Raw genomic sequence first — 25802 nt, forward strand, 5'->3', positions numbered from 1 at the left:
TCTGAGTCCTCGCCAGCGGGTGCTCCCGCTCGCTCGCAGTTGCGCACGCCTCAGCGCGGTAACTGACGCGCCCCCTGGTTCGCCGGCCCGGCCCCGGGATGGCCCCCAAGCTCTCAGACTCCGTGGAGGGGCTCCGCGCCGCCGGCAACCAAAGCTTCCGCAACGGCCAGTTCGCCGAGGCCGCGGCGCTGTACAGCCGCGCGCTGCGGGCGCTGGAGGCGCAAGGTACGACCCTGGCCCCCGTTTCTCCGCCAGGCCTGCCTCCCCCCCTCCGGTGTTTCCTCCCCCACGGCCCCGCGGCCGCCCAGACCTCGCTCGGCCCCCGACCCCCCCGGGGCCTGCGTTCTCAGCGGTCGTCTGGCTCACCAGGGCCACCCGGCACCCTTCCCGCCCGCTCCCTGCTTTGGCATCCTGCGAGAGACTTCCTTAGCTCTTTCTTCGCCCGCCCCCCACCCCCTTTTTTCCTAATGGTAATATGGTTTTGTTACTGGTTCTTTTTCACTTGCTGACATATCACAAACATATCTCCGTATTAATGGATGTTTGATCTCATGTTTTCTTGCTGTAAAAAAAAAAAAAAAAAACTCACAACCTTAAATTTATTTTCGTAACCATTTTTAAGCGCAGGTAAATTCACATTGTTGTGCAACAGATCGCTAGAACTTTTTCATCTGCGACACTGAAACTCTACGCATTGAACACTGTCATCTTCCTTTCCTCCCCCTCAGCCCTTGGTTTCCACCTTTCTATTTCGTGTATCCTTGGTTTTGATTAGATACTTCAAATGAGTGAAGTCCTGTGGTATTTGTCTTTTGGGACTGGCTTATTTTGCTTAGCAGAATGGCCTCGAGGACGTTGCAATCGGTGTTGTAGCATGTGACAGAATTTCTTACCAACTTTTTAAGGCCATATAATTTCCATTGTGTGGATATTTCACATTTTCTTTATCCAGATGTAAACAAGGCCTGTCTGATCGCGATTAGGACTGCAAAGAAGACAAATAGTGATGTGGTAAGGCAGGAGACTGGGGAGCTCCTTTAGAGTGGAAGGTCAAGGACAGCTTTGAAGCAGTGACATTTGAAGTGACGTCTGAATGATGAGAAGAAGCCAGGTGCACAAACTTTTGGGTGCTGCGTGTTCCAGGTGGAGGAACTATTCATTCCAGGGGCCCCAGATGAATAAGCACGGTGTGTTCCAGGCGCCACAGCGTATAGTGAGCTGTGGAAGAACAGGAAGTGTTGAGGGCAGTTTGAGCAGCAGAGACTTACTGGCCTTATTTTACACAATAGGCTGTGGTAAGGAGTTTGGATTGTATTCCCTGATGGGAGGCTACTGGGAAGTTTTGCTTTAAATAGAGGTGTAGCATGGGCGCCTGGGTGGCTCAGTCGGTTAAGCGTCTGACTTCGGCTCAGGTCATGATCTCGCGGTTCGTGAGTTCGAGCCCCGCATCGGGCCCTGTGCTGACAGCTCAGAGCCTGGAGCCTGCTTTGGAGTCTGTGTCTCCCTCTCTCTCTGCCCCTTCCCTGCTTGTTCTCTCTTTTTCTCTCTCAAAAATAAACATTTAAAAATAACTTTTAATAGAGGTATATAGCATGTCCTTGTCCATTCTCCCGACCTCCAGCTCATGGGTGAGACACTTTGGAGAAGTGATGAACCTCATTCTACCAACCACAGCCCATTGCCCCAAACCTCTTCTCCAAAAGTGTCTTACCCGTGAGCCCTCATTTTCCGTAGGACCAATTTCCCTATGTTTTCCTCCTCTCCCTTTCTTGGCTGGTATTGGTTGAGTGCTTTACTGTGTGCCTGACATTACAGACGTCAATTCTTTGATCTTCATACAAACCTGTGGATAAGATACTTTCTAGATGAGGAGTCCAGAAGAATTACACAATAAAGACATGTCAGAGGCAGGATTTGAATATGGGTCTGATTCGCAAGTCCAAGTTTTGAGTCACTTTGCTAGACTTCTCCCCAAATCTTCTCCAAATTCCAGTCTTTCTTGTTTGAACTTTTGCAGTTGGAAGCCACTCGTTTGCCCACCTCTTATTCTTCTAGAACACTCCTTTTTAGGCCCACCTTCTCATCTCAGTGTCACTTGATGAAGTCACGGATGAATCTGTGAGACTGCTATTTCTGCCTTTTTCTTTCATCCTACTCCAGCCGGCCTGGAAAAAAGCTGGTGCTTTTGTGTGGATTTATTCTGGATCCTTAGAAGGGCCTAGTGTCTGGATTTAGGAGGGGACCAGCGTTCGGTTCTGATCTTGCTGTTGATTGTCCAGATAATTTCTGGGCAAATCCCTGGATTTCTGTGATCAGTTTTTCGTCTCTTGAAAGGACAGCAGGGAGTAACCTAACAAAATGAACCCTTCCAGCAGGTCTGTGAAGTGGTATCTTCACGTGATAGTCACGTGGGCACATTCGATCAGCGGGATTGAGTGGCGGGATTCTAGGTCCCAGTCCCCTTGCCACTGCCCCACTGCTGTTTCTGTGCGCTCCAGTGACTTGACGTGCACTACAAGTTGTGAGCAATTGTACTCTTCCCTTAAAGGCCAGGGTATAGTTTACTTTTTTCTATACTCTGCTGTCTCCCTCAGGGCCTGGCAAAATAAGGGTGGAAAAGTTATTATTTTATCAAGTTTGTCACCGTTGATGTTGAATGAAAGCTGTCATGCCTCAACGTGGAAACATACTTAATGGAAAAAAAGCAAATTGCTGAAGGATAGACAATAGCGTGCCACTTGGGAAAAGCTTAGGAATGCAGCTGTAATGGCAGCAGGCACACAGGCATGCAGGAGGATGTCACATCCCAACCTCAGGACTGTGCTGAGCGCTGGGCGTCTGAGGAGGGAGCAAGAGAGAAGGATGAGGTTGAGTGGAGCTTTGGCCGTATCAAAAATTCAAAAGGCTGGAAACAAATATAACATGTGCTAAGTCCAGTGGTGGATGTCAAGTACCTGTTACACTGTTTTCTTCTAGCTATTTCATAATTTTCAAAAGAGAGTTTGTTTCTAATTCTTTTGTGTATATACCCAGGATGGAATTACTGGGTCAGCACTTGGTAGTTTTCAGGGTTTTTCGTGTGTTTTCCTAGTGGGTATAAAGTAGTTGAAAAATTATTTTAAAAATGGGAGTTGGGGCGCCTGGATGGCTCAGTCGGTTAAGCGTCCGACTTTGGCACAGGGCATGATCTCACGGATTGTGAGTTCGAGCCTCGAGTCAGGCTTTGTGCTGACAGCACGGAGCCTGGAGCCTGCTTTGGATTCTGTGTCTGTCTCTCTCCTTCTCTCTCTCTGTCTTTCTCTCTCTCTCCCCCTCCCCTGCTCCTGTTCTGTGTGTGTGTGTGTGTGTCTCAAAAATAAACATTTAAAAAAATGAAAGTCATTGTGGCCACACAATAAAAGACATAGGCTTCTGAGATTCCTGAGGATAAGGACTGCCTTTAGAGAAGTGCCTGATAATTCTCCCTCTGGGCTTCTTGATCAGGCTTGTTGGTAGCTCGAATCCTTTCTTTGATTAAGTTCTGCTTAATCCTGCCACACCCAGAGGACTTTTCCCTGGCAAAGTCCTGTCTGATTTGATCAGGTGGAATTACTCTTGTCTTTTATGTCCCCACAACCCTTGTTCAGTCTATGTATCACCTTTTTCTTTTCTTTTTTTAGGAACGCTTTTATTGGGTTTACATGATTTTTGTAATAAAATTCTCACACACACACGTGTAGTTACAGCATAGACTTCTCTGAGCAGAAGCCAGCTATTTCGTGTCTTGTCTCTTGGCTGGTCCCAAGTTCAGTGCTGGAGAAGAGGTTTGGGGCAACGAGCTGTGGTTGGTAGAATGAGGCTCACCCTCCCTGTGAGTGGCAGGAAGCCTCCCGTTCTGGCTCCACGTGAGAATGACAAACCCGGCAGCCCATCAGACCAACAAGCCTGATCAGGACTCATATGAAATACATCCCAGAGCCCCAGGGCATCCATTTCCCACCCTGTTAATCTCCTGTTGTCTGCTTTCCCCTGGGCAGGTTCTTCGAACCCTGGAGAAGAAAGTATTCTCTACTCTAACCGTGCAGTGTGCCACTTAAAGGATGGCAACTGCAAGGACTGCATCAAGGATTGCACTTTGTAAGTGGGCAGGGGTGACCTTGGGAGCCTGGGGGTCTCAGGAGAGGAGGCTGGGTTTATCTGGCCTGTGTTACTGTTTGGACCGATCCCACCAGTTACAGCCATGCCAGATAATTCAGAAGCAACCGCTGGGTCACTGAGGATAGGAGGCTCTACTTGGGTCCTCGTGGCCCCTCGTGGCCCCTGACTTGTGTCTTTGGAGTCTGCCAAAAAAGGAGTAGGGTGGGAAGTTAGAGGTGGGCCTTAAAGGCCTTTGAGGTTTGGGACCTGAGGGTGAGATTGAGCTGCAGACTGGTGACTGGCTTGCCCAGGATTTTTCTGCGGTGGATGTGTGTGGGAGCAAGGGAGGGAAAGAAAGAGGGATAGAGGTTAGTGAATGGTCTCAAAAGAAACTAAGAGGTATTCATCGGTGACCAGGGGTAAAGGATGTTAAACATTAAACAGTTTTTCATACTTCTTTCTTCTCTGAGCTAGTCTGACCCTGCCTTCTTTCCTCCTCACTGAACTAGCACATGGGACTTCATGTTCTCAGATCCTGTGTCCTGTGGTATTGCCTTAGATTCATGCCCTGGTGATAGGTGGGAGAGGAGGAGAAGTGAGCAGGCTCATGGAGCCTGTGCTAAGGTCATTTGTACCAGGCCCGTGCTAGGTTTCCTTCTGGGAGTGCTCATGACCACTCTGTGGGGTAAGTTTACCACCCTGCCCAGGCTAGCACTGGGTTGCAGGGGACCGAGATGGTAAAGTGACCTGCCTGGGGTCACGTGGCTGGTGGCAGAGGTAGAATTCCAACACCGCTCCCCATCTGACTCCAGAGCCTGTTTTCCCACCAGGTCAGCCTCTGTAGAAACACATCGAGGAATGAGAACTACAAGGCACTTGTGCTTGACTTGGGGTGGGGTTGCAGGGTGGATTGCAACCATGAAAACTGATGGACGGGCACACAGATTTCACAGTACGAGTGGCCTTCTGTCCATCAGCCCTTCTCCACCTCAGTCCAAGTTCAAAAGTCCCTCCTCTAAGGTTTGACATTTTAGCAGTGTCTCTACCAGATGTGACCTCCTGTATACTGAATGCTGCACATGACCCTGCCTGGAAGGAGCTGCAGGGGAGCCCTGGTGACTCAGCAGCCAGGTGACATTTGTGCCTCCTGCCCTAGAGCACTGGCCCTGGTTCCCTTCAGCCTGAAGCCCCTGCTGCGGCGAGCGTCCGCCTACGAGGCTCTGGAGAAGTACCCCCTGGCTTATGTCGACTACAAGACCGCACTGCAGATTGATGACCGCGTGACATCGGCCTTGGAAGGCATCAACAGGTGAGCCTAAGCCACCGCCCGCAGTCTCTCTGGGACTCCCTGTCCTCCGGATGCACTTGAGGCCACTGCTTTGGGCATCTCCTGGGGGTCCCTTTGGGCTAGGCTTAGAAACTCCTAATGAGCACGTGGGGAAAACGCAGAAGGAGAGTCAGCTGTTGTGTTTAGCAGGTGTGTTCGGGGTCAGACTTAGAGGACTGGTGGATTGATTCCCTAGCTGCTCCGAGTCATTCACGCTGTAACCACTTACTGAGCTCTGTTGGAAGGATTGTGCCAGGTTCGGTGGGGAAGACCGCAGTAACAACCAGGTACAGATCCTACTTGCTCCGCAGACCTACCTAGAGCAGGGAAAGTAAGGCAGGGGCACAGGCAGCCGCAGCACAAGGCGACGGGTGGTGTTCGTGGGGATGGTTCTGTATGTTGTACTGTGACCCCTTCAGGTGGTCCGTCGGGCAGCACTGCTTTCTGGGCTTCTGAGTGGTTGTACCGCACGGATACCCTCATTTGTGTGCCTGAGCATGTTTCCCCTCTTTGCACGGGCTGCTAGAAAGCCGAACATGACACCGTAGCAAACCCTTCACAGGACTTCATGGTATGTATTTAGTGCGTCATTTTTAGCTTCACTCGTTTTCTCTCTGCCTCCTTTTAGTTTCTGTCCTTCAACAGAATCTGCCACTCGTGTGCCCGTCTTTGCCCTAGGGCCTGGGCTGATGCCTGACACATAGCTCTTGCTGCCGTAATGGAGCCCCCAGTCTCATGGGGAACCCCAGTAGTAGCCAAGTGCACCCGTGTATGTCGAGTGCTGTGGTAGGCGGCAGCCCAGGGGGCTGTAGGGGCAGAAAGGGGCACCTGACCAGCCAGGGGGAGGGAGGAGACTGGTCAGGACTTTCCAGAGGAGGCGAGCCGTGGCCGAGAAATGAATAGAAATCCGGGATCGGGGCAGCCACAAGGCCGCCTGCGCAGGGTGAGCGAGGATGATGGATTCCAGGAATTGCGAGAAGTCCCATTTTGCTTGGCGCTGCTGGTGAGGAGCTCAGCTCGGGCGGGTGAGGTGAGACCAGATCACATGGGGCCTGGCACTCAGGGGCCTGGACCTAATCCAGGCATGGTGAGGCTTTGTGAAAGGGGCTTTAGCAGGGGGACAGCGGGAGCAGATTTGAGAGAAAAGCTGACTAGCTTCCATGCCAAGGGATGACACGAAGGAGAGCAGTGTAGGAAGGGCCCAGCAGTAACTCAGAAGAGACGGTAGGGATAGTGGAAGGAGGACAGTGGGACCAGTTCTGGGGACATTTGGGTAGTAGTTCAGTGAGATTTGGTGTTAGGAGGGTGGTGAGAGGGAAGAATAGAAGAGACATCCCGGGGGCGCCTGGGTGGCGCAGTCGGTTAAGCGTCCGACTTCAGCCAGGTCACGATCTCGCAGTCCGTGAGTTCGAGCCCCGCGTCAGGCTCTGGGCTGATGGCTCGGAGCCTGGAGCCTGTTTCCGATTCTGTGTCTCCCTCTCTCTCTGCCCCTCCCCCGTTCATGCTCTGTCTCTCTCTGTCCCAAAAATAAAATAAATGTTAAAAAAAAAAAAAAAAAAAAAAAAAAAAAATTTAAAAGAAGAGACATCCCGGAGGCTGACAGGTTGCATTGGAGGGGACCCGAGACGGGAGATGTAAGGACAGTGGTTGGGGGCAAAGGAGAAGAATACAGGGCAGACATTTGGATTCAGAGGTCATCGGCGTCGAGGTGGATTGAGGTTGTGGGAGAGAAGACCCCCATGGCAAGTGAGCTGGGGGGAGAGGATGGAGCTTTGAAAATCGCAACATTTGAGGGACTTCAGGAGAACAGCAGCTGGAGGGTAGGAGGGAACTTGGAGCATTTCGGGAGAAAGTGTTTCCAGAAGGACGAAGACATCCTTCCTGTCGGGTGTTGCAGGGAGCTTACGCGGACTTCTGGGTTTAAGAATGAAGTCACTGGTGGATGTGACAGCAGCAGTTCAAGAGGTCTGGCTGAGGAGAGGCAGAGGAGTCCAGCTGTGCAGTCAGAGTGGGGCCTCCAGGCGGCCCTCCGGGCACGGAGAAAGGTTGAAGCTGTAGAAGAGGTGCTGGCCATGGTTGCTCCTAGAGGCAGGGAGAGGGGAGACCCGGAGCTTCGGTGGAGAGGTTGGCCTCGTCACTTCTTCATTTGTGATGGGAGAGAAATGGTAAGGGTCAGGTGACCTTGCACATTTTCAGGATGGGGACGTTTGCCCCGAAGAAGGAGGAGGGTGAGGGAGCCGGGCCGAGGAGGGTGGAGGTTTGAAACAGCCGTGCCAATCAGAGTCCAAGGACATGAGTTTGCAGTGATGCCGGCCTGTGACGCTTTCATTCTAGTCACACTGCCTCTAGGAGGCAGTCGTTGGAGCCGAAAAAGCACACAGTTGGCTCTGTTCGCTGGTTGAGCACATACAAGATGGATGAGGTCCCCGAGCAGCATTTGAAGCAAGTTAGCTGGGCCAGAAGGGGGAGATGGGGAACGGGAGGTGGAAGAGATTGTTCCGGGTAGAGGGAAGAGCATGTGCAAAGCCTGGAACATAGGGATCAAGAGGGAACGTGGCACACGGTAAAAGCGGAGAGGCGGGAAGGGACCAGGTGTCAGGCCCCGCCAGCCCAGGGAAACGGGAACCACTGAAGGGTTTTAAAATGAGAGAATGACAGAAGATTTGCACTTTTTAAAAATCCAACGTCAGGTGCTTGCGTGGCCTTGTCATAGATCCATTAGGAAGATATAAAACATTTCCTTTCTTGGGGCATGTGTCGTCCTCTGGGGATAAGGTGGAGTATGCTTCACGAGCAGCAGTCACCACTTTGAAGTTAATGTAGATGAGTAATGTCATGGCAGCAGGGGGTACTGTCGTGTGCAGACTTCTGTCCCTTTCCCGCTGTGTGTTAGAAGGCCAGGAAGAGATGGTGGCTCTCGTACACCCGCTTTGGATTTATGAGAGGAGGAATATCTTCCGGACCCAGCCGGAAACCTCCCTGTAATTCTGTCTGCCTTTCCAGGATGAGCAGAGCTCTCATGGACTCACTTGGGCCCGAGTGGCGCCTGAAGCTGCCCTTGACCCCCTTGGTGCCTGTTTCGGCTCAGAAGAGGTGGGAGTCCTTGCCCTCCGAATGCCGCAGAGAAAGAGCTAAGAGCAAATTCAGAGAAACCACAGCGGCAAAGAGCAGAGGTAAGTTGTGACTTGCTGCCCGGAGTGGCATAGTCTCCCCATAGCCACTTTCTCTAGAGTAATCCTATAAAAATTGGCCTTGGTTAAGCTGCTCTATAAAAAATATCTGAAAGAAAAAATACAAAGTCCTAACCTCTTAGAGACTGAGGTGATGAGAAAGCCCACCCACCGCTGTACAGGTGAAGCGATAGAAGACGCCTGGAACTCCTAGCCTCGTGCGTCAGTGTACGTACGGCATTGGTTCCTCTGGCGGCGCTGGGGATGGATCATCCAGGGTGTTTTGGTAGCAAGAGCAGAAGACTCAACGTGGTGAAAACAACAAAGAGAATGTACTGGCTCATGAAACTGAGAAGTTCAGAGTTCAGGTTCAGGCAGGGTTTGCTCCAGCCGCTCACAACATTCTCAGACTCTGAGTCCATTCCTCCGTGCTCTCTCAGCTCTCTCCTCTAGTGTGTTGGCTTTGTCTTGGGGCAGTCATCCCTCCTAGTAGTGAAGCGGCTGTAGCAGTTCCTGGCCTCATGTGCATATGCCGTGCCTCATGGCTCAGAGGAGGAGAAGAAGGTTGGTTTCTTCTTCCAATAGCCCTCTAAGAAGGAGAGAGTGTCTTTCCTTTAAATCCCTAGGTCACATGTTTTCTCAATGATTCCGGCCCATTTGGTCACAGGCTATTGTCTGAATTAGTCACTGTGACCAGGGGCTGAGATTTTGTGATGAGCTCCACCGTAAGCCATCTGTCCCACCTTCTTAACTAGAGGGTGATGCTTCCCCAAGAACGAACACACACCCACACGCGTGCAAGGAGTCCCTGGAGGATGAATAAGAGAAGGGAGATGAAAATCAGGTAACCCAAAGACAGGAGACTGAGTAAGAGGCCATTTTTGAGGCACAGACAGGCTCACCAGTGCTCCAGGGGCCTCAGGTGGGCCCAGCAAGCTAGGTGGTGAGGGGAGGAGGTGCAGCAGGTGTGCAGGCTGGAGCCCAGCCATGGGTGTCAGGGGAGGGCAGAGTTAACTCCCCTTCCCAGGAGGGAACCTATCTGGCCATGGGTAGCACTCACTCTGGTTTGTGGAAACCTGCTAAGTGTCCCCCGTTCTTCTCCGGAATGAAAATGTGGGGTGCTGATGAACCAGATGGCTTCAGAGCACCTACCATTAATTTCCTTCTTTCAGAGCCACTGAGCCATATGTTTTGCAGGTGCTGTGCTAGGCAGTGTGACATAGAGAAGGCAGGCAGTCTCGGCCCTCAGGCAGCTCTCAGTCTGATGAGACTGGGACACATAAACAGCATTTTAAAATACAGGAGGAAAGGGGTGCCTGGCTGGCTCAGTCTGTGGAGCACATGACTCTTGATCTCAGGGTTGTAGGTTCAAGCCCCACATTGGCGGTAGAGCCTACTTAAAAAAAAGAAAATACAGGAGGAAGAATAAGTGCTTTAGAGTCTTTAGTATCTGGGGAGTTCAAAACGTGAACTAACGTGTGCACTGAGGGGTTTGGGGAATGGCTTCTGGGGGAGGTGCCAGAGAACGTGAGAGAATGCAGCCTGTGGGCATCGCAGGTGAACAGTGGGAATCCGCGTGCCTGCAGCGTGCTGTGTCGCAGAGCCGAGGTCAGGCTGAAGACGTGTGTACGCGGCAGCCCGTTGGCTCTGCTTCTAGAGAACCTCATGCATGTGCGCAGAGGAGACATGTTCAAGAATGTTTGCAGCAGCAAAAAACACAACTGGAAAACAACCCAAATCTGTAAATAGAACAGATAAATCAGTTGTACCACAGCAGTGAGAGTGAATGAACTCCAGGCATCGACATCAACACAGGTGAATCTCAGGATCACGTTGGTGAGGGGAGAAGACAAAACCAGATCAAAGAAGCATAGTTAGAATCGTTTATTCTTTTATACGAAGTTTAAAAACAAAATAAACAGCAAATGGTTTATAGAAACTGTTGTATATAGTTAACCTACCAAGAAAAAAGAGGGGGAAAGGAGCACAGGATTGGCGATAATGGTTTCCTCCAGGAGTGGATTGATTTGGGGAGGGGGCCCCACAGGGCTTTAAAGGTCCTAGTGAATGTTCTGTTTCTTAAGGTGAGGGATAAGTTCAAGGGTGTTAGTTCAGTTCCTAAAACCTTACCTGTGCCATACATATCCAGTATTTTATAAAGGTAGTTTTTAAAAATTACAAAAACAGGTGAAATGGGAGTGAGGTCTGGAACGACGATGTGGGGCTGCTCAGTGAAGGGCCGGAAAGCCAAGTGAGCAGCTTGCATTTCACCTTGTCTCCCTGTCAGGGCGGGGGTGGGGAAGCTGCACGCACTTCGTGAGGGAGGATGCAGGCCTGGGCCAAAGCCATCGTGAAGACTGGCGGGCTCTTCTGCCCTTTTCTGAAGCCTGGGAGCTATACCCTTTTTTTCTCAGATGCTTGCTTATTTAAATCTCATTTACTTACTCTCCTGCTTTAAGTTTGTAGGATGTTCTGCATGCTCAGATTTCGTCCTAAACTAGCCACGTGTGGGGCAGGTAGTGCCCCGGTGGATGGAGAGACTAAGGTCCAGAAGACTTGGGCCCCACGAGATCCCCAGCTCCTAAGTGGCAGCACCCGGACTAGAACCCGAGTTCTGTCTATTCTTATGTGCATGTCTAAGTATGTATGGGAGTCCCCAACCTCCTATGACTGAAAAATTGTTTAATTTCCCAGAAGCCACATGGGGGACTCCTTCATCAGGGAGGCTGCTTTAGGGCAGCGTAGGGATCTTGGCGGCAGGGGGGGGGGGACAGTGGGGGAGGGTGGCAGATGACTTGGAAGAGACGGGGCCGGCGAGGCCTCGTGGGTCTCGCTTGGGCACCCGCTCCATGGCTTTTTCCCCTTCTGAATTTGTATCTAGTGCCTTCTGCTGGGGATGTGGAGAGAGCCAGAGTTCTGAAGGAAGAAGGCAATGAGCTTGTAAAGAAGGGAAACCATAAGAAAGCTATTGAGAAGTACAGTGAAAGCCTCTCATTTAGTGACGTGGAGTCCGCCACATACAGCAACAGGTATCTTCCATGTAGCTGCTGGCCCAGGGGATTTTAGGACGTTGGATACTGTTCCAGAGTCTTCTCTCGGACTAGGGTGGGCTCTTCATTCCTAGCGTTTTGGTCAGCATGTTGTAGCTCCAAACCTACCTTCACACGGGTTTTGGTCACCGTGAGGCAGGTGTTGCCCGTGGCATCTGCTACCTTAGAGGAATAGAAAGAGCGGTGCCAGTGTGGAGCCTGGGCTTTGTCGGGCCTTCTCCCCCTCAGATATTCCTGAACCACCCAAATAAGCATACTCCGAAAGTAAAAGCCTCAATACATGTCTCTCCGCCTTCCCCCTTCCCCCTAGCCCCACGGCTTCTCTAAGCCCCTCCGGTTAGAAGTGTTGGCACTGTCCCAGCCCTAGGGCACGACCCAGGCCGTGGACTAATGGTCACCTGGCCCAGGAGCAAGGTCTTGCCTGAAGGGTTTGACCTGTGGGTGGCGCTGTTGAGCGCTCTGCACCATGAACTGCTGTCTGTGGCTGGTGCTTCTTTCCACACACAGTGAGGACACCATCCCTTTTATTGTGTGGGAGTCACTGCTTTGCAGCACACTTCCGACGTATTGGTAGGTGGTCTTCCCCTGTAAAGTCAAGAAATCGGAGGCTCAGAGCAGAAAGGGCTTTACCTCAGCTCACCCAGCCATTAAATGGTGGAGACAGAATTGGAACCTGGCTCCGGTGAGATCTTTCTATTAGTTTTACTGTCAGAAGTTGAAATATTCAGCAAGGGACCATGTCTGATCCAATCATTTGTCATAAAAGATTTACGATAAAATGTTGTGAATCTGTTTCTCCTCTCCTGCTTACATACGCATGTTACTCTGGTTCAAAAACCTTGGATGGGGGTACCTGGGTGGCTCAACCGGTTGAGCATCTGACTCTTGGTTTTGGCTCAGGTCATGATCTCACGGTTTGTAAGTTTGACCCCCAAATTGGGCTCTGTGCTGACAGTGCAGAGCCTGCTTGAGAATCTTTCTCTCTCCATCTCTCTGCCCCTCCCCTGCTCACCTCTCTCCCTCTCTCAAAAATCAACATTTAAAAAAATAAAAAAAACCTTGGCTCTACTGTAGTGTCTCCATTCCCTATGCAAAATTCTTGGGATAAAAGGCATTCCAGGTTTGAGTCAGGTGACATGGTCCGTATACCGAATCACATAATGCTCGCACAGAGTCTGGGGCAGCTTGCTGAAACTTGCTGTTAACATTTCTGCCGTGAAACATAGCAGAATTCCACTTGTCACAGGGCGGTGTTAAAGAATGACCAAGTAGCCTCACGTCCGTGCAGGTCAGGTTTCGGTGTCAAATGAGGTGAAAAGAGAACTTACAAAGAGTGGATTTGGGGCTTTGGCCCTGTGGTTTTACTGGCTGATTGGACCAAGGGTGCCTGGTGCCTCAGCCTGCCCGGCTCACCTGGAATAAAGGGCTGCTGCCTGCTGTTCTGTGTTGACGCAGTGGCAGCTTGATTCCTGTATCTCTGGGCCTGCCTGACTCGCTGACCTCATCCTGCTAGAGACTCCTGCCAGCCTGTTTTCCTGGAGTTTTACCACTTTTGGGACAATGTTTGTTTGTTAAATACAGTTTTCATGCAAATGTGTCCATTCCACACTGTTTCAATTATTACTGCTTTATAATATCTTGTAGGGCTAGTCTTTTCCTTATTCTTCTTACTCAGAGCATCACTGTTTTCCCAGGTTCGTTCTGGCTAAACCTTAGGATTGTCTTGACAGACTCCAGAAAGTATCTTGGTGCGCTTTTGGTTATGGTTACATTGAATTTATAAATTTATAAATTTATTTATGTTTTTAAATGTTTATTTTTGAAGGAGAGAGAGACAGAGTGTGAGTGGGGGACGGGTAGAGAGTGAGGGAGACACAGAATCCAAAGCAGGCTCCAGGCCCTGAGCTGTCAGCACAGAGCCTGATGTGGGGCTCGAACTCACAAACCGCGAGATCATGACCTGAGCCGAAGTCGGATGCTCAACCGACCAAGCCACCCAGGCGCCCATGAATTTATAAATTTAATTTAGAGGTGCCTGGGTGGCTCAGTTGGTTAAGCGTCTGACTCTTGATTTTGCCTCAGGCCATGATCTCCTGGTTCGTGGGTTCAAGCGCTGCCTTTGGCTCTGCACTGTTAGTGCAGAGCCTGCTTGGGATTCTCTCTCTCTCTCTCTCTCTCTCTCTCTCTCTCTCAAAAATAAACAAACTTAAAGAATTTTTAACTTAGAGGACTGTGGGACACCTGAGTGGCTCAGTTGGTTAAGCGTCCAACTCTTGATTTCAGCTCAGTCATGATCCAATGGTTGTGGGATCGAGCCTCGCGTTGGGCTCCATGCTGACATCGTGAAGCCTGCATGGGATTCTCTCTCTCCCTGTCGGCCCCTCTCCCGCTCACGCTTTCTCTCTCAAATAAAAATTTAGAGGACTGATAACTTTATATTTTATATTGACGAATTTTCCATCCACTGAGACTGAAATTATACCTCATCGCAGATGCCTTTTTTTTTTTTTTTTGAGAGAGAGCACATAAGTGAACAAGAAACAGAAGTGGGGCTCCCCCAAGGCAGGGCTTGAACTCATGAACCGTGAGATCATGACCTGAGCCAAAGTCAGACACTTAACTGACTGAGCCACCCAGCCACCCCCCAGATGCCATTTTAATGCTCTACCATGCCCTTTCCTCTCTACTGGTCAGTCCCCAAACCTACCTGAATTAGAGGGGAGAGAACATAGGACTCCTTCAGTGGGAAGAATGACAAAGAATTTGTGCCTGCTTTTATTAACAACAAAAAAAATTTTTTTAATGTTTATTTTTGAAGAGAGACAGCATGCGAGCTGGGAAGGGGCAGAGAGAGAGAGAGGGAGACACAGAATCTGAAGCAGGCTCCAGGCTCTGAGCTGTCAGCACAGAGACCGACGTGGGGCTCGAACACGCAAACCATGAGATCATGACCTGAACTGAAGTCAGATGCTTAACTGACTGAGCCACCCAAGCACCCCTGTTGTGCCGGCTTTTAAATTGGTATGCTGGGGGGGCAGGGGGGTCTGGCTGTCTCTGCCAGCGGAGCATGGAGCTCTGGCTCTCTATTTCATATGTTCAGGTTCCATTGCTGGGCACAGAGGTTACTTTAAAAAAATTGATACAAGGGGGAGCTTTTTCTAATTTATAAATCCATGCAGTCTCAGTAAAAACATTAGAGTTTTTTAATTCACGATAATGATTCTGAAGTTTGTCAGGAAAAAATGAGAATAGCAGCCTACGAGAATTTAGCAGATGATAAAGTGTAGGGAAAAGACGGATTTTCCAATGAGTAGTGTTGGGTTGCCTGGATAGGAGTTAAAAATAAGCCTGAATCCCTACCTCACTCCTTATTAAAATAAATCCTAAGTGGACCACGGTTTCAAATGTAGAAAGTAAAAATTATGTTCTAGAAGAATGCGTGGGTTAATTATTTTGCAGTGTGGAATGTATTATAGAGCTAGGGAATGGGGAGGTGGGGACCACAGAGGTCATTAAAGGTAAATTTTATTTATTTATTTATTTTTTAATATGGCCACTGTGTCAACTGCTTTTTTTTTTTTTAATTTTTTTTTTCAACGTTTTTATTTATTTTTGGGACAGAGAGAGACAGAGCATGAACAGGGGAGGGGCAGAGAGAGAGAGGGAGACACAGAATCGGAAACAGGCTCCAGGCTCGGAGCCATCAGCCCAGAGCCCGACGCGGGGCTCGAACTCACGGACCGCGAGATCGTGACCTGGCTGAAGTCGGACGCTTAACCGACTGCGCCACCCAGGCGCCCCGTAAATTTTAATAAGGTTAAAAAGTCTTATGTAAAGACACAGAGCTTTGCCCATATTTAAAGCAACTACGTTAAAATAGTGAGACACTGTTTTCTTCCAATATTAATAAGTTAAAGGTTGAGACCCAGGATTAGTTCACTTACAGGAAAATAGGCTCTATCAATAACTGGTTGTACGAGAGCAGCTCTTTTGGAGAACATTTTGGCAGTAAGAGTCAAGATTTTAAATGCGTGTATCTGTTGACCCATCTGTCCCTCGTGATAGGCGCTAAGCTTTATGCACAAGGATGCTCATGGCAGCACCTTGTGTTTACAAACTGGAAGAAATGAAAAAGATCTGTAGTTAAGGAATTGGTAAAATAAGTGATGGTTCATCCAACTAAGCAAATACTCTATTCTCACTGAAAATAGCAAATGAGTTCCAAGACACCTGTTTTTCATGACCGTCCTTGGGGAAAATAATTGAAAATGGATGAAGATATACATACTTCTTTCCCCGTAGGTGTAGAGCGTCTTGTTGTATGATGTATGCAACTGTTTTTTCCCATGATTGTGAAAATTTTCACAATATCAGTTGAAAGAACTGGACACTGGACACCCGCATACCTACCGTCGATTCCTTATTAACGTTTTGTCACATTTGCTTTATCGCTGTTTAGCTATCGATTGTTCTTAGTTTAGGCGCATTTCAGGGTGAGCTGGAGGCATCTTTACTTCTCACTGCTAACACGTCCGCATGCATATCCTTGGAGTCCAGTATTTGTTTAAGGTAGATGACTTTTTAATCCATTGAGGGGGAGGTTTCAGGATCCTTTTCTTGATGTGAAAAGAGCACAGGACGGGAGCGTGAAGTAGACCAAGTGATGACTGGATGTGGTTAGGGGGTGGAGACCTGCACACCGGGCTCCCGTCTGGGCTCTGCCTTACGCTGGCACTGGTGCGTGCACGGGGCCCCTGGCCCCTCTGGGCCGAGCTGGTGGTTTGCTTCGAGGGTGAGGAAGCTAAAAAGTATGCAGCACAGAGCAGGTGTTTGGCGAGTCCGAGTCCGAGGTCAGCCCTCAAACCTCCTTGTGGCTGGTGGGCGGCCTCCAAGCAGTGATTGAAACCTTCAAACGGTCTTTCCCCATCAGAGCGCTCTGCCATTTGGTTCTGAAGCAGTACAAGGAAGCAGTGAAGGATTGCACAGAAGCCCTCAGGCTGGATGGAAGGAACGTGAAGGCATTCTACAGACGAGCTCAAGCCTACAAGGCACTCAAGGTAAGAAGACCCTGACTGAAAGGGACCGTCCGAGACGTCCGTGCTGGTGGCGGTCCTCCCAGAGCAGGGTGAGGTGGTGCCACGTCCCTTCTGGGGCCCCCACGTGGCTCAGGGCAGGCCTGCCGTCTCCACTTCACCTTGCCTCCATCAGGGCCTCATCCTCACCCCCTGCTCTCTTCTCTCAGGACTATAAATCCAGCTTTGAAGACATCAGTTGTCTCCTGCAACTTGAGCCCAGGAACGGCCCTGCCCAGAAGTTGCAGCAGGAAGTTAACCAGAGCTTAAACTAAACACCCAGAAGGGCAGCGGGAAACCTCTGCCTGAGCTCCCTCCTCCGTGCCTGCTCCTGGGACCTCGCCTGCCCCAGAGTGAGCTCTGAAGCAACTCAGAGGTGATGGCTTCCCACCTTGTAAGAGGCTTGGCTCATTCAAATTAAGCCCAGTGTAGTAAAAAACCAAAAACGATGTTTTGCCGGAATGGTCCCCACTAGAGCCCTATTGTCCCCCACCCCACCCCCCCAGACAGCTAGCAGGACGGCAGAAACGGGTCCTCCTCGGCAGAGCACTTGGCTCTGTCCCCGCCCCAAGCATACTACCAACTGCTGCCCTTGTAGCTTCTTCACCAGACCCATCTCACTGTGGTTCATCTGAGCAAACCGAGCTCCGGGGTGGGGGCGGGTGAGGGATAAACCAGAAGACCCCGGCCCACCTACACCCAAAGCAGCCTGTTGAGCTGGTTCTCCAGGGCTGCCGTGCCCACCCCGTCCTTGGCAGAGTCCCCTGTGTTCTGAGCCCCAGTGCCTTTTGGCGGGGCCCTCCTCTGGTGGGGATGCGGAATCCTGACCCGGGGGTGGCTTTGCCCGTGGCTCTGTGCTGCTGCACCTTCACGGAGGTGCCTTAGGTGTTTGAAGAGTCCAGGGGTGAGGGCACTTCCAGAGGTGGGCCTTTCCAAGAGAGAAAGCCCTTCTCGAAGGCAGTGTTCTTCCAGTTTGGGCAGAGACTTCCTTTTGACCTCAACAGTGGCCCCCTCCAAGCTTCTTGGTTCTTTGTAATACGAACTTAATTTGAACTAAACTGACTGATGTCCAACTGTGTATTTGAGCTTTTGCATTAAACATCTTTCTTGTACAAGAAAGGTGTGCTGTGCTTATGTTTGTGCTTTTTCTGCTCTGTGCTTTGAACTTTGCAATAATAAAAGCCACTGCCTGTTCAGCACTCATCCACTCACTGGACACACTTCCTGGAGTATCCGCATGGGCCAGGCTCTGTGTATAGTGCTGGTGAAATCATAGTCAATAGACATGGTCCCTGCTCTCAGAGGGCTGAGGCTCTAGTGGAACAGCAAGAAGGTAATCAGATAATCCCAGGAACAAACGGCAGCCAGATTGAGCGTTTTAGAGAAGCCGCCACACGATGCTTTCCCTGCCTCACTGGGGGGATTGGACCCTGTGGAGGGAAAGGGGTCCCTGAGGAAGTAGAGCTCGAATTGAGTTTTTTTTTTTTTTTTTTTTTAATTTTTTTTTTTTTTAATGTTTATTTATTTTTGAGACAGAGAGAGACACAGCATGAGCAGGGAAGGGGCAGAGAGAGAGGGAGACACGGAATGTGAAGCAGGCTCCAGGCTCTGAGCTGTCAGCACAGAGCCCGACGCGGGGCTCGAACTCACGAACTGTGAGATCGTGACCTGAGCCGAAGTCAGATGCTTAACCGACTGAGCCACCCAGGCGCCCCTCGAATTGAGTTCTAATGTGGGAGTTTAACTGGTAAAGAAGGCGGAAAAACAATCCAAGCAGACAAAACAGACATTTGTCAAGGCCCTAGGTAGGAGGACAGGGTGAGGACCAGGACCAGAAAGTACCCCTCGAGTTCACAAAACGGTGTGGATGAGGCTGGAGGGCGCTTTAGGATTTGTCCAGAACTAAGGGCTGCTACCCTTTCCTGGGCTGTGTCCCAATTAAATTGTTTTCCCCTTAAGCAGAAATTTGAGGACTCTAAAGACAGGGTTTTCATTGTCCCTTTGCTCCCTGTCACATAGCGTGTTGAGCACCACTCAGCACACCGATTCTGACCTTTTGGAAGGATGAGTCTCTCTGCTGTGTGAGCAGCCACAGACCTCTGAGCTAAGCAGATTTCAGGGTCTGGACAGACTCCGTGGGCGTGGCCAAAGGACTAAAGTGGGGAGCTGGACCCCTGTTATTGCTCCCCGCCTTTTTTTTGAGAGAATACGCTTTATTATATTTATCACACTTAACTGTTTTTTAATCATTTATCTGTTGCTGGACATTTTGGTTGTTCCTAATTTTTCACTATTATAAATAACTGCAGGGAACACCTTACATATAAATGTTCCTTCTTTTTTAGTATTTCCTAGGAAAATTTTTTTTTTTTAACATTTATTTTTGAGAGAGCACGAGCAGGGGAGAAGCAGAGAGGGAGACACAGAATCCCAAGCAGGCTCCAGGCTCCGAGCTGTCAGCACAGAGCCCGATGTGGGGCTTGAACTCAGCAAACTGAGATCATGACTTGAACTGAAGTTGGACACTTAACCAACTGAGCCACCCAGGCTCCCCTCCTAGAAGTTTTCAGAAGTATTTGAATAGTTTCATGTGTATTTGTCATATTGTGACGCTGGTCTATTGTCCTCGGTCATACCACTTTATATCCCACGAAGATAATAGCAGCTGTCAGGACCCTTGGTTTCTTCCCTTTGTGGTCATTTCTCCTTTTTATTTCCACATTTCCTATGTTTTAGATCTCTGTGCTACTTTCTGGGTGTTTTCTCTACATTTATCATCTATCATTCTTTTTTTACCCATATGTAATCAACTGTTTGACCCAGACATTGAGTTTATTTCTGTGACTACTTTTTTTGCTTCCTAGAAGTTTTAGTTATTTTTAAATCTGGTTTTTCTTCTTGTGATATCTAGTCTTAACAAATGTTTTTCCTTTATGTGTTTGAATATTATAAATGTCGTTAAGGTATTTTTTAGATCAATTATCTTGAGCTCCTTGGGTATGATTTTTTTTTTTTAATGTTTATTTTTGAGAGAGAGTGTGCGTGCACAAGCAGGGGAGGGGCAGAGAGAGAGGGAGACACAGAATCTGAAGCAGGCTCTAGGCTCCGAGCTGTCAGCACAGAGCCCGACGTGGGGCTCAAACTCACAGACCGCGAGATCGTGACCTGAGCTGAAGTCGGACGCTCAACCGACTGAGCCACCTCTTAGGCAGGCACGTCTCTTACCTGATTTGAGGCAGGTTGAGTGGTGCCATCCATTCACAACTGACTTTTTCTTCTTGAAGTCTAAAAGGCAAGCATCTTGATTTACTAAGGAAAACATAGAAGGTAAAACCAGGACCCGGGAAGGGATCCTAAAACAATTCTACATGGGTTCTTCTCTGATGGTGTTACAGAGCCCTCAGCCAGCCAGCCCAGAGCCTACAAGTAGTTGCTGCTTCTGGGGTGTATACCTGCACTGCAGGGTACTCAAGCCCGGGGTCCAGAAACCTCCGTGTACGTCACATGTGGGCACCTGTAGCTTTAGCTCCTTGTCTCGGTGCCGTGTGAAGACAACCATTCAATCCCACACTGAGCCACTGCCTGGTGGGCTTCTGCTCCTCTGGGGCCATTCCAGACGGTCCTGCTCAGTTCCTGGCGACCTTGGTCTGGCGCACACACGGCTTCTCCCATAACTCTTTGGGCTTCTGTTCCTTCGAGCCACATCCCCAACCCAGTCAAGTCCACCCTTGGCTCTGGCCCACCTCCCTCAGACACAAGAAGGCCTCCTGGGAGACAAGACAGTTTGCAGCACTTTTAATGCACAAAAGGAAAGGGTGACAGGCTGGCGGGGGTGGGGGACCGGCCTTCATTCCACATACAGAGCTCAAGTACAGATACAGCCTGAGTGGGAAATAAGTTACAGCTCCCGGGGACAGAGAGCCAAGAGCAGGAAGCGCTGTTCAGCCGAGGGAGTGAGGATCCCGCCGTCTGGGGATGAAAGGAGAGGAATGAATCCTTCTAACATACAGCAGACACCTGGTCTCAACGGAGAAGGCAGAGCAGACGAAGCAGGCCACATACACAAGATAAATTCACCCAGTGCCCAGGGACAGCCCAGCCTATCCCCAGTGACGCCAGGCAGGGCAGCTGGCGAGAAAACACCCGCACTTCGCACAGTGGTCAACACTCATTCTCATCCCACGGTCTGTCCGCTCCTTTGCGCCTCGCAGCTTCCCCCAGACTCCTCGGTGCTTCAGAGAGCGAGCCGGCGCCAACATGGTTTCTCCGCGGGTTTCTCAAAGTCAGCCCCTGCCCGGCTCTTCCCAGCTTCTCTTGGGCCCACCGCTGCTTCCATCTCCGTCTCTCCCACCCCCAGCCACCCACCTGGTTTCACAGCACATTCACTTTTGTCAGCTCGGCGGCCTGGTGTGCCTGCAGCACCGCCAAAGCCTCTTCCACCTGTGGGTCGTGAGCGGGGGTCAGTGCAGCTGCCCAGCGGGGTCCCCGGTAGAGCCCTGGCCGCCCACTGCCTCCGCGTGCTAGATGCCACAAGTCGCCTCCCTCCACGGCACTGCCGTTTGCGAGCGCCCGTGATGAGCGGGTCGTCGGTTGCCTTCTCCAGACAGACGGACGCCGCCGGACAGCTGGGAGAACCTGAGCCCGGTCCTCAGTCAGAACACCGCTGCCCGTACCGACACCTTGCACGTGGAGCTGCAGAGAATTAACCTGGAGGGGCTGGAGGGGCCAACCCCGAGGCCTCCCGCTCGCAGATGCAGCCCATACAAGCTGGCATCAGCGGGAAGGTAAACTTCGTCCAGGCAGCAGCCTGCTAAGTCCTCTAGGAGAGGTGTTCGTCATGAGCTCTCCTCCTATCCTCGCGAGGCACCCTGCCACCCAGGCCCCAGCCCACCTTGGCATTGAGGGACTCGGGGGACTCCAGCATGAGCAGCAACTCCGAGTTGTCGATCTCCAGCAGCATGCCCGTGATCTTGCCAGCCAGCTGGGTGTGGGCATCGTAGATAAGGGGGTACAGACGCTCACCTGTACAGAACACCTGGCTGATACCCCAGCAGCCCCAGGGAGGCAGGAGGTACTGTGGAAGGGAGCAGTAAGGCATGTGGTGGGGGGTCGTCCCAGAACTGCTCCTTCTGGGCTGTGTCACTTAGCCTCACTGGGAGGCTCTCTCCCAACTGTAAAGTGCGCAGAGCAAACCCTGCTTCGGAGGCTAGCTTGAAGAATCAAATTTGACATTCTACATGAACGAATCTACACAGAGCCTGACACAAACTTGGTTGGTGTTTAAAGACTACTCTTGTTTGGGGCAGCTGGGTGGCTCAGTCGGTTAAGCATCCGACTTCGGCTCAGGTTATGATCTCACAGCTCGTGAGTTCGAGCCCCGCATCGGGCTCTGTGCTGACGGCTTGGAGCCTGGAGCTTGCTTTGGATTCTGTGTCTCCCTCACTCTCTCTGCCCCTCCCCTGCTCACACTCGTGCTCTCTCCCTCCCTCAAAAATAAGTAAACATTAAAAAAAAAAAATTAAAGACTACTCTTGTTCATTTTGCAAGAAATAGTTCCAATACACACGTTGAGATTCTAGACAAGACAGGCTAAGGCTGAACTGGGCTTTTTTAGGGGTAGGAGGAGCCACACACACGAGACAAATTCACCTTCCGCCATCAGGCACTTCTGGTGGCAGAGCCTAGCGTTGGTGGTCAGCCCATCTTGGCCGTGTGTGGAGGGTCTGGCCAGGATTGTGTGCTGGGTGGGAGAGTTTCCCCGTGAGGAAAGTGAAGAGGTTTGCAGAGAACTGCTAACAGAGCCTTCTGCTTCCATTAAGCCCATTTAGAATTTTCCTTTGAAGAGTGGGTAGTAAAGTGGCAAAACCCCAAGTGAGCCGAGAAAACAAGTGGAGGGAATCGGGACGGACTTCAGAGAGGTTCTGGAAATCTTGGTGGCCGTGAAGGCAAGAACCTGGCAAGTTATTCACTCAGCAGTTAGCGGCATCCTTTAGCAGGGCCTGCCATAGACACTGGGCTGGAGGAGAATTGCACAAGGAACTCGCAGTCCAGTGGGGAATGTGTAAATACGAATTTCTGCACATTTATTTCCCACCTCCCTGCAGCGGGCACTGGGAGACAGAGGACATGTGGTGATGGCTTCTTCCCATTCAGGAGATGTAAGAAACAGCAACACCCACCAACAGAAACCCTTAGTCCTGGCCGCAGATCTGCCCACAGCTGGGATCTCTCCAAGCCTGTCACGGCCCTTGAACAGCAGAACTGAAGAAACCTCAGGACCATCTGGTCTGACCAGTGCTTTAAGACGAGAGGGAAGCCGAGGAGAGCAGAGGCCACCCGGACCAAGCCACCCGGCAGGTTGGTCAGCGGCAAAGCTGGACCTTGTCCACGTGTCTGACCTCCACTCAACATGTTTCCTGCCAGGCTGGCCAACTCCCCCTGCTTCCTGCTCCAGCCACTCACCGATCATCTGCTTTTGTTCGTGCAGTGGCGCTGCGGCCAGCATGGACGCCGTCAGGGGCTCCTGTCCCGGGATGCGCACAGCAGGCTCCTGGACCTGCAATGGTGCCGGGGACACATCCCTTAACCACCACAGATGGGCAAGGCCTCAAAACCCTCACCCTGTCAGGTGAGCACAGGCCTCCAGGAAGGCTCTGGAAGAGGGGAGCAGGGGGCAAGGTATGGACAATCGGGTGGGACAGAGTCCCTAACAAGGGCACAGTGGGATAGACAAAGTCACCCTCTAATTCAGACGCCTTCCACGGTGCCAGGAACCTGTCAAGGCCCCACTGGATGTTGCCAAGTGAAAGTCACACATTACTAACCACTTCATGCCAAATAAGGCACTTTTTATCAAGTAGCTTTATGGCCACATCCCCAGCATACTTCTGACCTTTCCCTATTCTGGTAACTTTAAAAGCATGTTGCTGTTTAAAGACTACTCCCTTGTTTCTTTTGCAAGGAAGAGTCTGAAGTATACACATTAAAATTCTAGACAGGATACGATAATGCCGAGTTTGAGACTTGGGCAGGAAGATAAATACATAGCCTTTTAATTTAATCACAGTAGGTATTTTTAGTTCTGTTTTGTAGATTAATCCCATCCCTTCAATATTCAGCATATCGCTAGGATATTTTTCCTTGCTGCTCAACACTGAATACGAAGGAAATACAGATTACTTTTGTTAATAATCCAGGCAGAGCAAATCATAATTAATAAACCAAACATGATCTTGGCTCTTTCCCTCCTTCTGTTAGTAAGGTGGATTGTTTCCCAATTGTACACGTTACTAAACGAAACTTTGCTCATTTATAATTCAAGAAGAGAAACAAACAAACAAACGAGGGCCATTGCCTTAGCCAAGGTTTTGAGCCAAGGCCCCAGGAGCCCAGACTAAGAGGGCAGTCAGGGCAGCCTTACCCCGTGGTTGTATGTTGCTGAGGAATATTTGTGTGTCAGCAGAGGCCCACTTGGTGCAGGATATCCCGCCCCGCTGGCTCCTGTGGTCTGGGTACCAATATTGGCTGTAAGGAGTAAGCAGGGGAGTTAGGGCCTGACAGTGATCTAAAGCCAGGAAGCCTAAAGACAAGCATTCACGTAGAATCCCCAGCACCGACTGTGAGGCCGGCACACAGATGTACAAACATTTGCCAAGTGAAGGAACAGATGTGCTGGCCTTACAGCTCAAACCTACGCCCTTGTTCACAGCTGCCACAGTACTTGCTAAGGTTCTGATGTGATGCTAAGCCCCGCTATGTGTGATCTCATTCACCCACACGACAAAACAGGAGGGCTATTTTCATCCCTATTTTAAAAAGATGAGGTAGGTGATCAGATACAGTAGTTAGCGAGGCCACAGAGCGAGTTGGCCCCAGGAACCGGGTCTGTGGGACTCTGGAGCCCACACGAACTACTGTGCCTCACGGCCTCCAAAGTCACCTCTACCCTCCAAGAGGCAAATGGCAAGGTCACCACAGAGGCCAGTCCTGACTCCCCGCCTGTGCCAACCCAGCACCAAGCCCCTATCCCACCCTCCGCGCACACCCGTTCCTCTTGACCCAGCCCACACTCACCCACTCTCTGGGTGTGGGGCACCGTGGGTGGCACCTGGGTGGAGGCCTGCCTGACACCGCTGACCTGCGCCGGGGGGCGCCGCAACATGGCTGGTGGTCGGATCATTGAGGCAGCTGGAGGGTAGGTGGCTTGTGGCACAAAGAACACGGAGAGAAAGGTCGGTGGGGCAGGGGCAGGACAATCAGAGCGGCGCACTGCGCCCTGAAGGTTCTGGGGTGAGAAAGGCAATGGGTGGGAAAGGGAAGTAGAACATTCGCAGCAAAAAAGATGGGTGAATTCACCTAGTCAGGCAGACCCAGAACTCCAGGGAAGGGGAGTGTGTGGAAGTCTTCAATTACAAAGCCGACTTGTTTTTACACAGAGCCCCAGGACGCACAGACCGCATGATCACACCCGCTGGGTCCCCAAGCAGCTGCAAGGGAGGGCGAGCTCTGCTCCCAGAGAGGGGCCGGAGGGGCAAGACTGCCATGGGAGTGCGTTCTCATGGTCACAGATCAGACAAGTCTTGGGAGCTAACTGAAGAGAATGGCTGCACCGCTAGTCTTTCACAAGGTCGGCACTGCTTGGGGCTTTATGCACACCTCATTCAGAAGGGGAAACTGAGGTTCAGAGAGGTGAAGTTACCCACCCAAATGAACACCCTGGGAAGTAGAGCCAGGCTTGCCCCCAAAGCCTGTGTTCATAGCCCCAGGTTCCACGCTGCCCTGAGGGGTCCACTGTCCGTGGGCCAGGCTGAGGGTACAAGGGGCGGAGTCACTCACACGAGGGTCTCGGAGGCTGGGCCGTCCACCTGGGGGCAGGCTGCATGGGAGAGCTGGACGCATAGTACGCAGTCTGGGCAGGAGGCTGTGCAGGAGAAGACTGGGGGTGAGGGGGTCGCGGGTGAGAAACCGCATCCCCTCATGGACACCTGTGGAAACTCCACCACCCCCCTCCAGGGTTACTGATTAGTAAAGACCCACAAGCTGGGATGAAATCTCCACTACCCCAGTT

General features: G+C 50.9%; 2 protein-coding genes across 4 annotated transcripts in view; one reads left to right on the plus strand and one right to left on the minus strand.

The window, feature by feature from the left end:
- On the plus strand, window positions 1-23227 carry TOMM34 (translocase of outer mitochondrial membrane 34). Of its 3 annotated transcripts, none has more exons than XR_004343354.1 (8): window positions 1-225; window positions 4017-4116; window positions 5273-5425; window positions 8447-8616; window positions 11495-11642; window positions 16594-16720; window positions 16906-17111; window positions 22840-23227. XR_004343354.1 is itself a non-coding variant. In XM_030309527.1 (7 exons), the coding sequence occupies exons 1-7, from the start codon at window positions 99-101 to the stop codon at window positions 17008-17010; spliced, it is 930 nt and encodes a 309-aa protein (XP_030165387.1). In that variant the 5' UTR covers window positions 1-98; the 3' UTR covers window positions 17011-17931. The 3 variants fall into 3 exon arrangements, 1 of the variants encoding a protein (XP_030165387.1); XR_003967589.1 differs by having other exon boundaries at window positions 22889-23227; XM_030309527.1 differs by lacking the exon at window positions 22840-23227 and having other exon boundaries at window positions 16906-17931.
- PABPC1L (poly(A) binding protein cytoplasmic 1 like) overlaps window positions 21061-25802 on the minus strand; it is a 21125-nt gene continuing 16383 nt past the window's right edge. The window contains exons 9-14 of the mRNA XM_030309523.1: window positions 25571-25655; window positions 24809-24937; window positions 24156-24259; window positions 23198-23291; window positions 21627-21757; window positions 21061-21175 (exon numbers count right to left, since the gene is read on the minus strand). Coding sequence (XP_030165383.1) covers window positions 21107-21175; window positions 21627-21757; window positions 23198-23291; window positions 24156-24259; window positions 24809-24937; window positions 25571-25655 — 612 coding nt within the window. The 3' untranslated portion in view covers window positions 21061-21106. The remainder of the gene's footprint in view (window positions 21176-21626; window positions 21758-23197; window positions 23292-24155; window positions 24260-24808; window positions 24938-25570; window positions 25656-25802) is intronic.

Source organism: Lynx canadensis, chromosome A3 (genome assembly GCF_007474595.2).
Source record: "Lynx canadensis isolate LIC74 chromosome A3, mLynCan4.pri.v2, whole genome shotgun sequence".
NCBI lineage: Eukaryota > Metazoa > Chordata > Mammalia > Carnivora > Felidae > Lynx > Lynx canadensis.

What these genes read in the sequence shown, in the direction of transcription:
- TOMM34 (XM_030309527.1), top strand. Translation starts at nt 99, where the DNA reads ATGGCCCCCAAGCTCTCAGACTCCGTGGAGGGGCTCCGCGCCGCCGGC. An exon ending in TGCATCAAGGATTGCACTTT is followed by an intron (nt 4,117 to 5,272) that starts GTAAGTGGGCAG and finishes CTCCTGCCCTAG; the next exon opens with AGCACTGGCCCTGGTTCCCT. An exon ending in TCCGCCACATACAGCAACAG is followed by an intron (nt 11,643 to 16,593) that starts GTATCTTCCATG and finishes TTTCCCCATCAG; the next exon opens with AGCGCTCTGCCATTTGGTTC.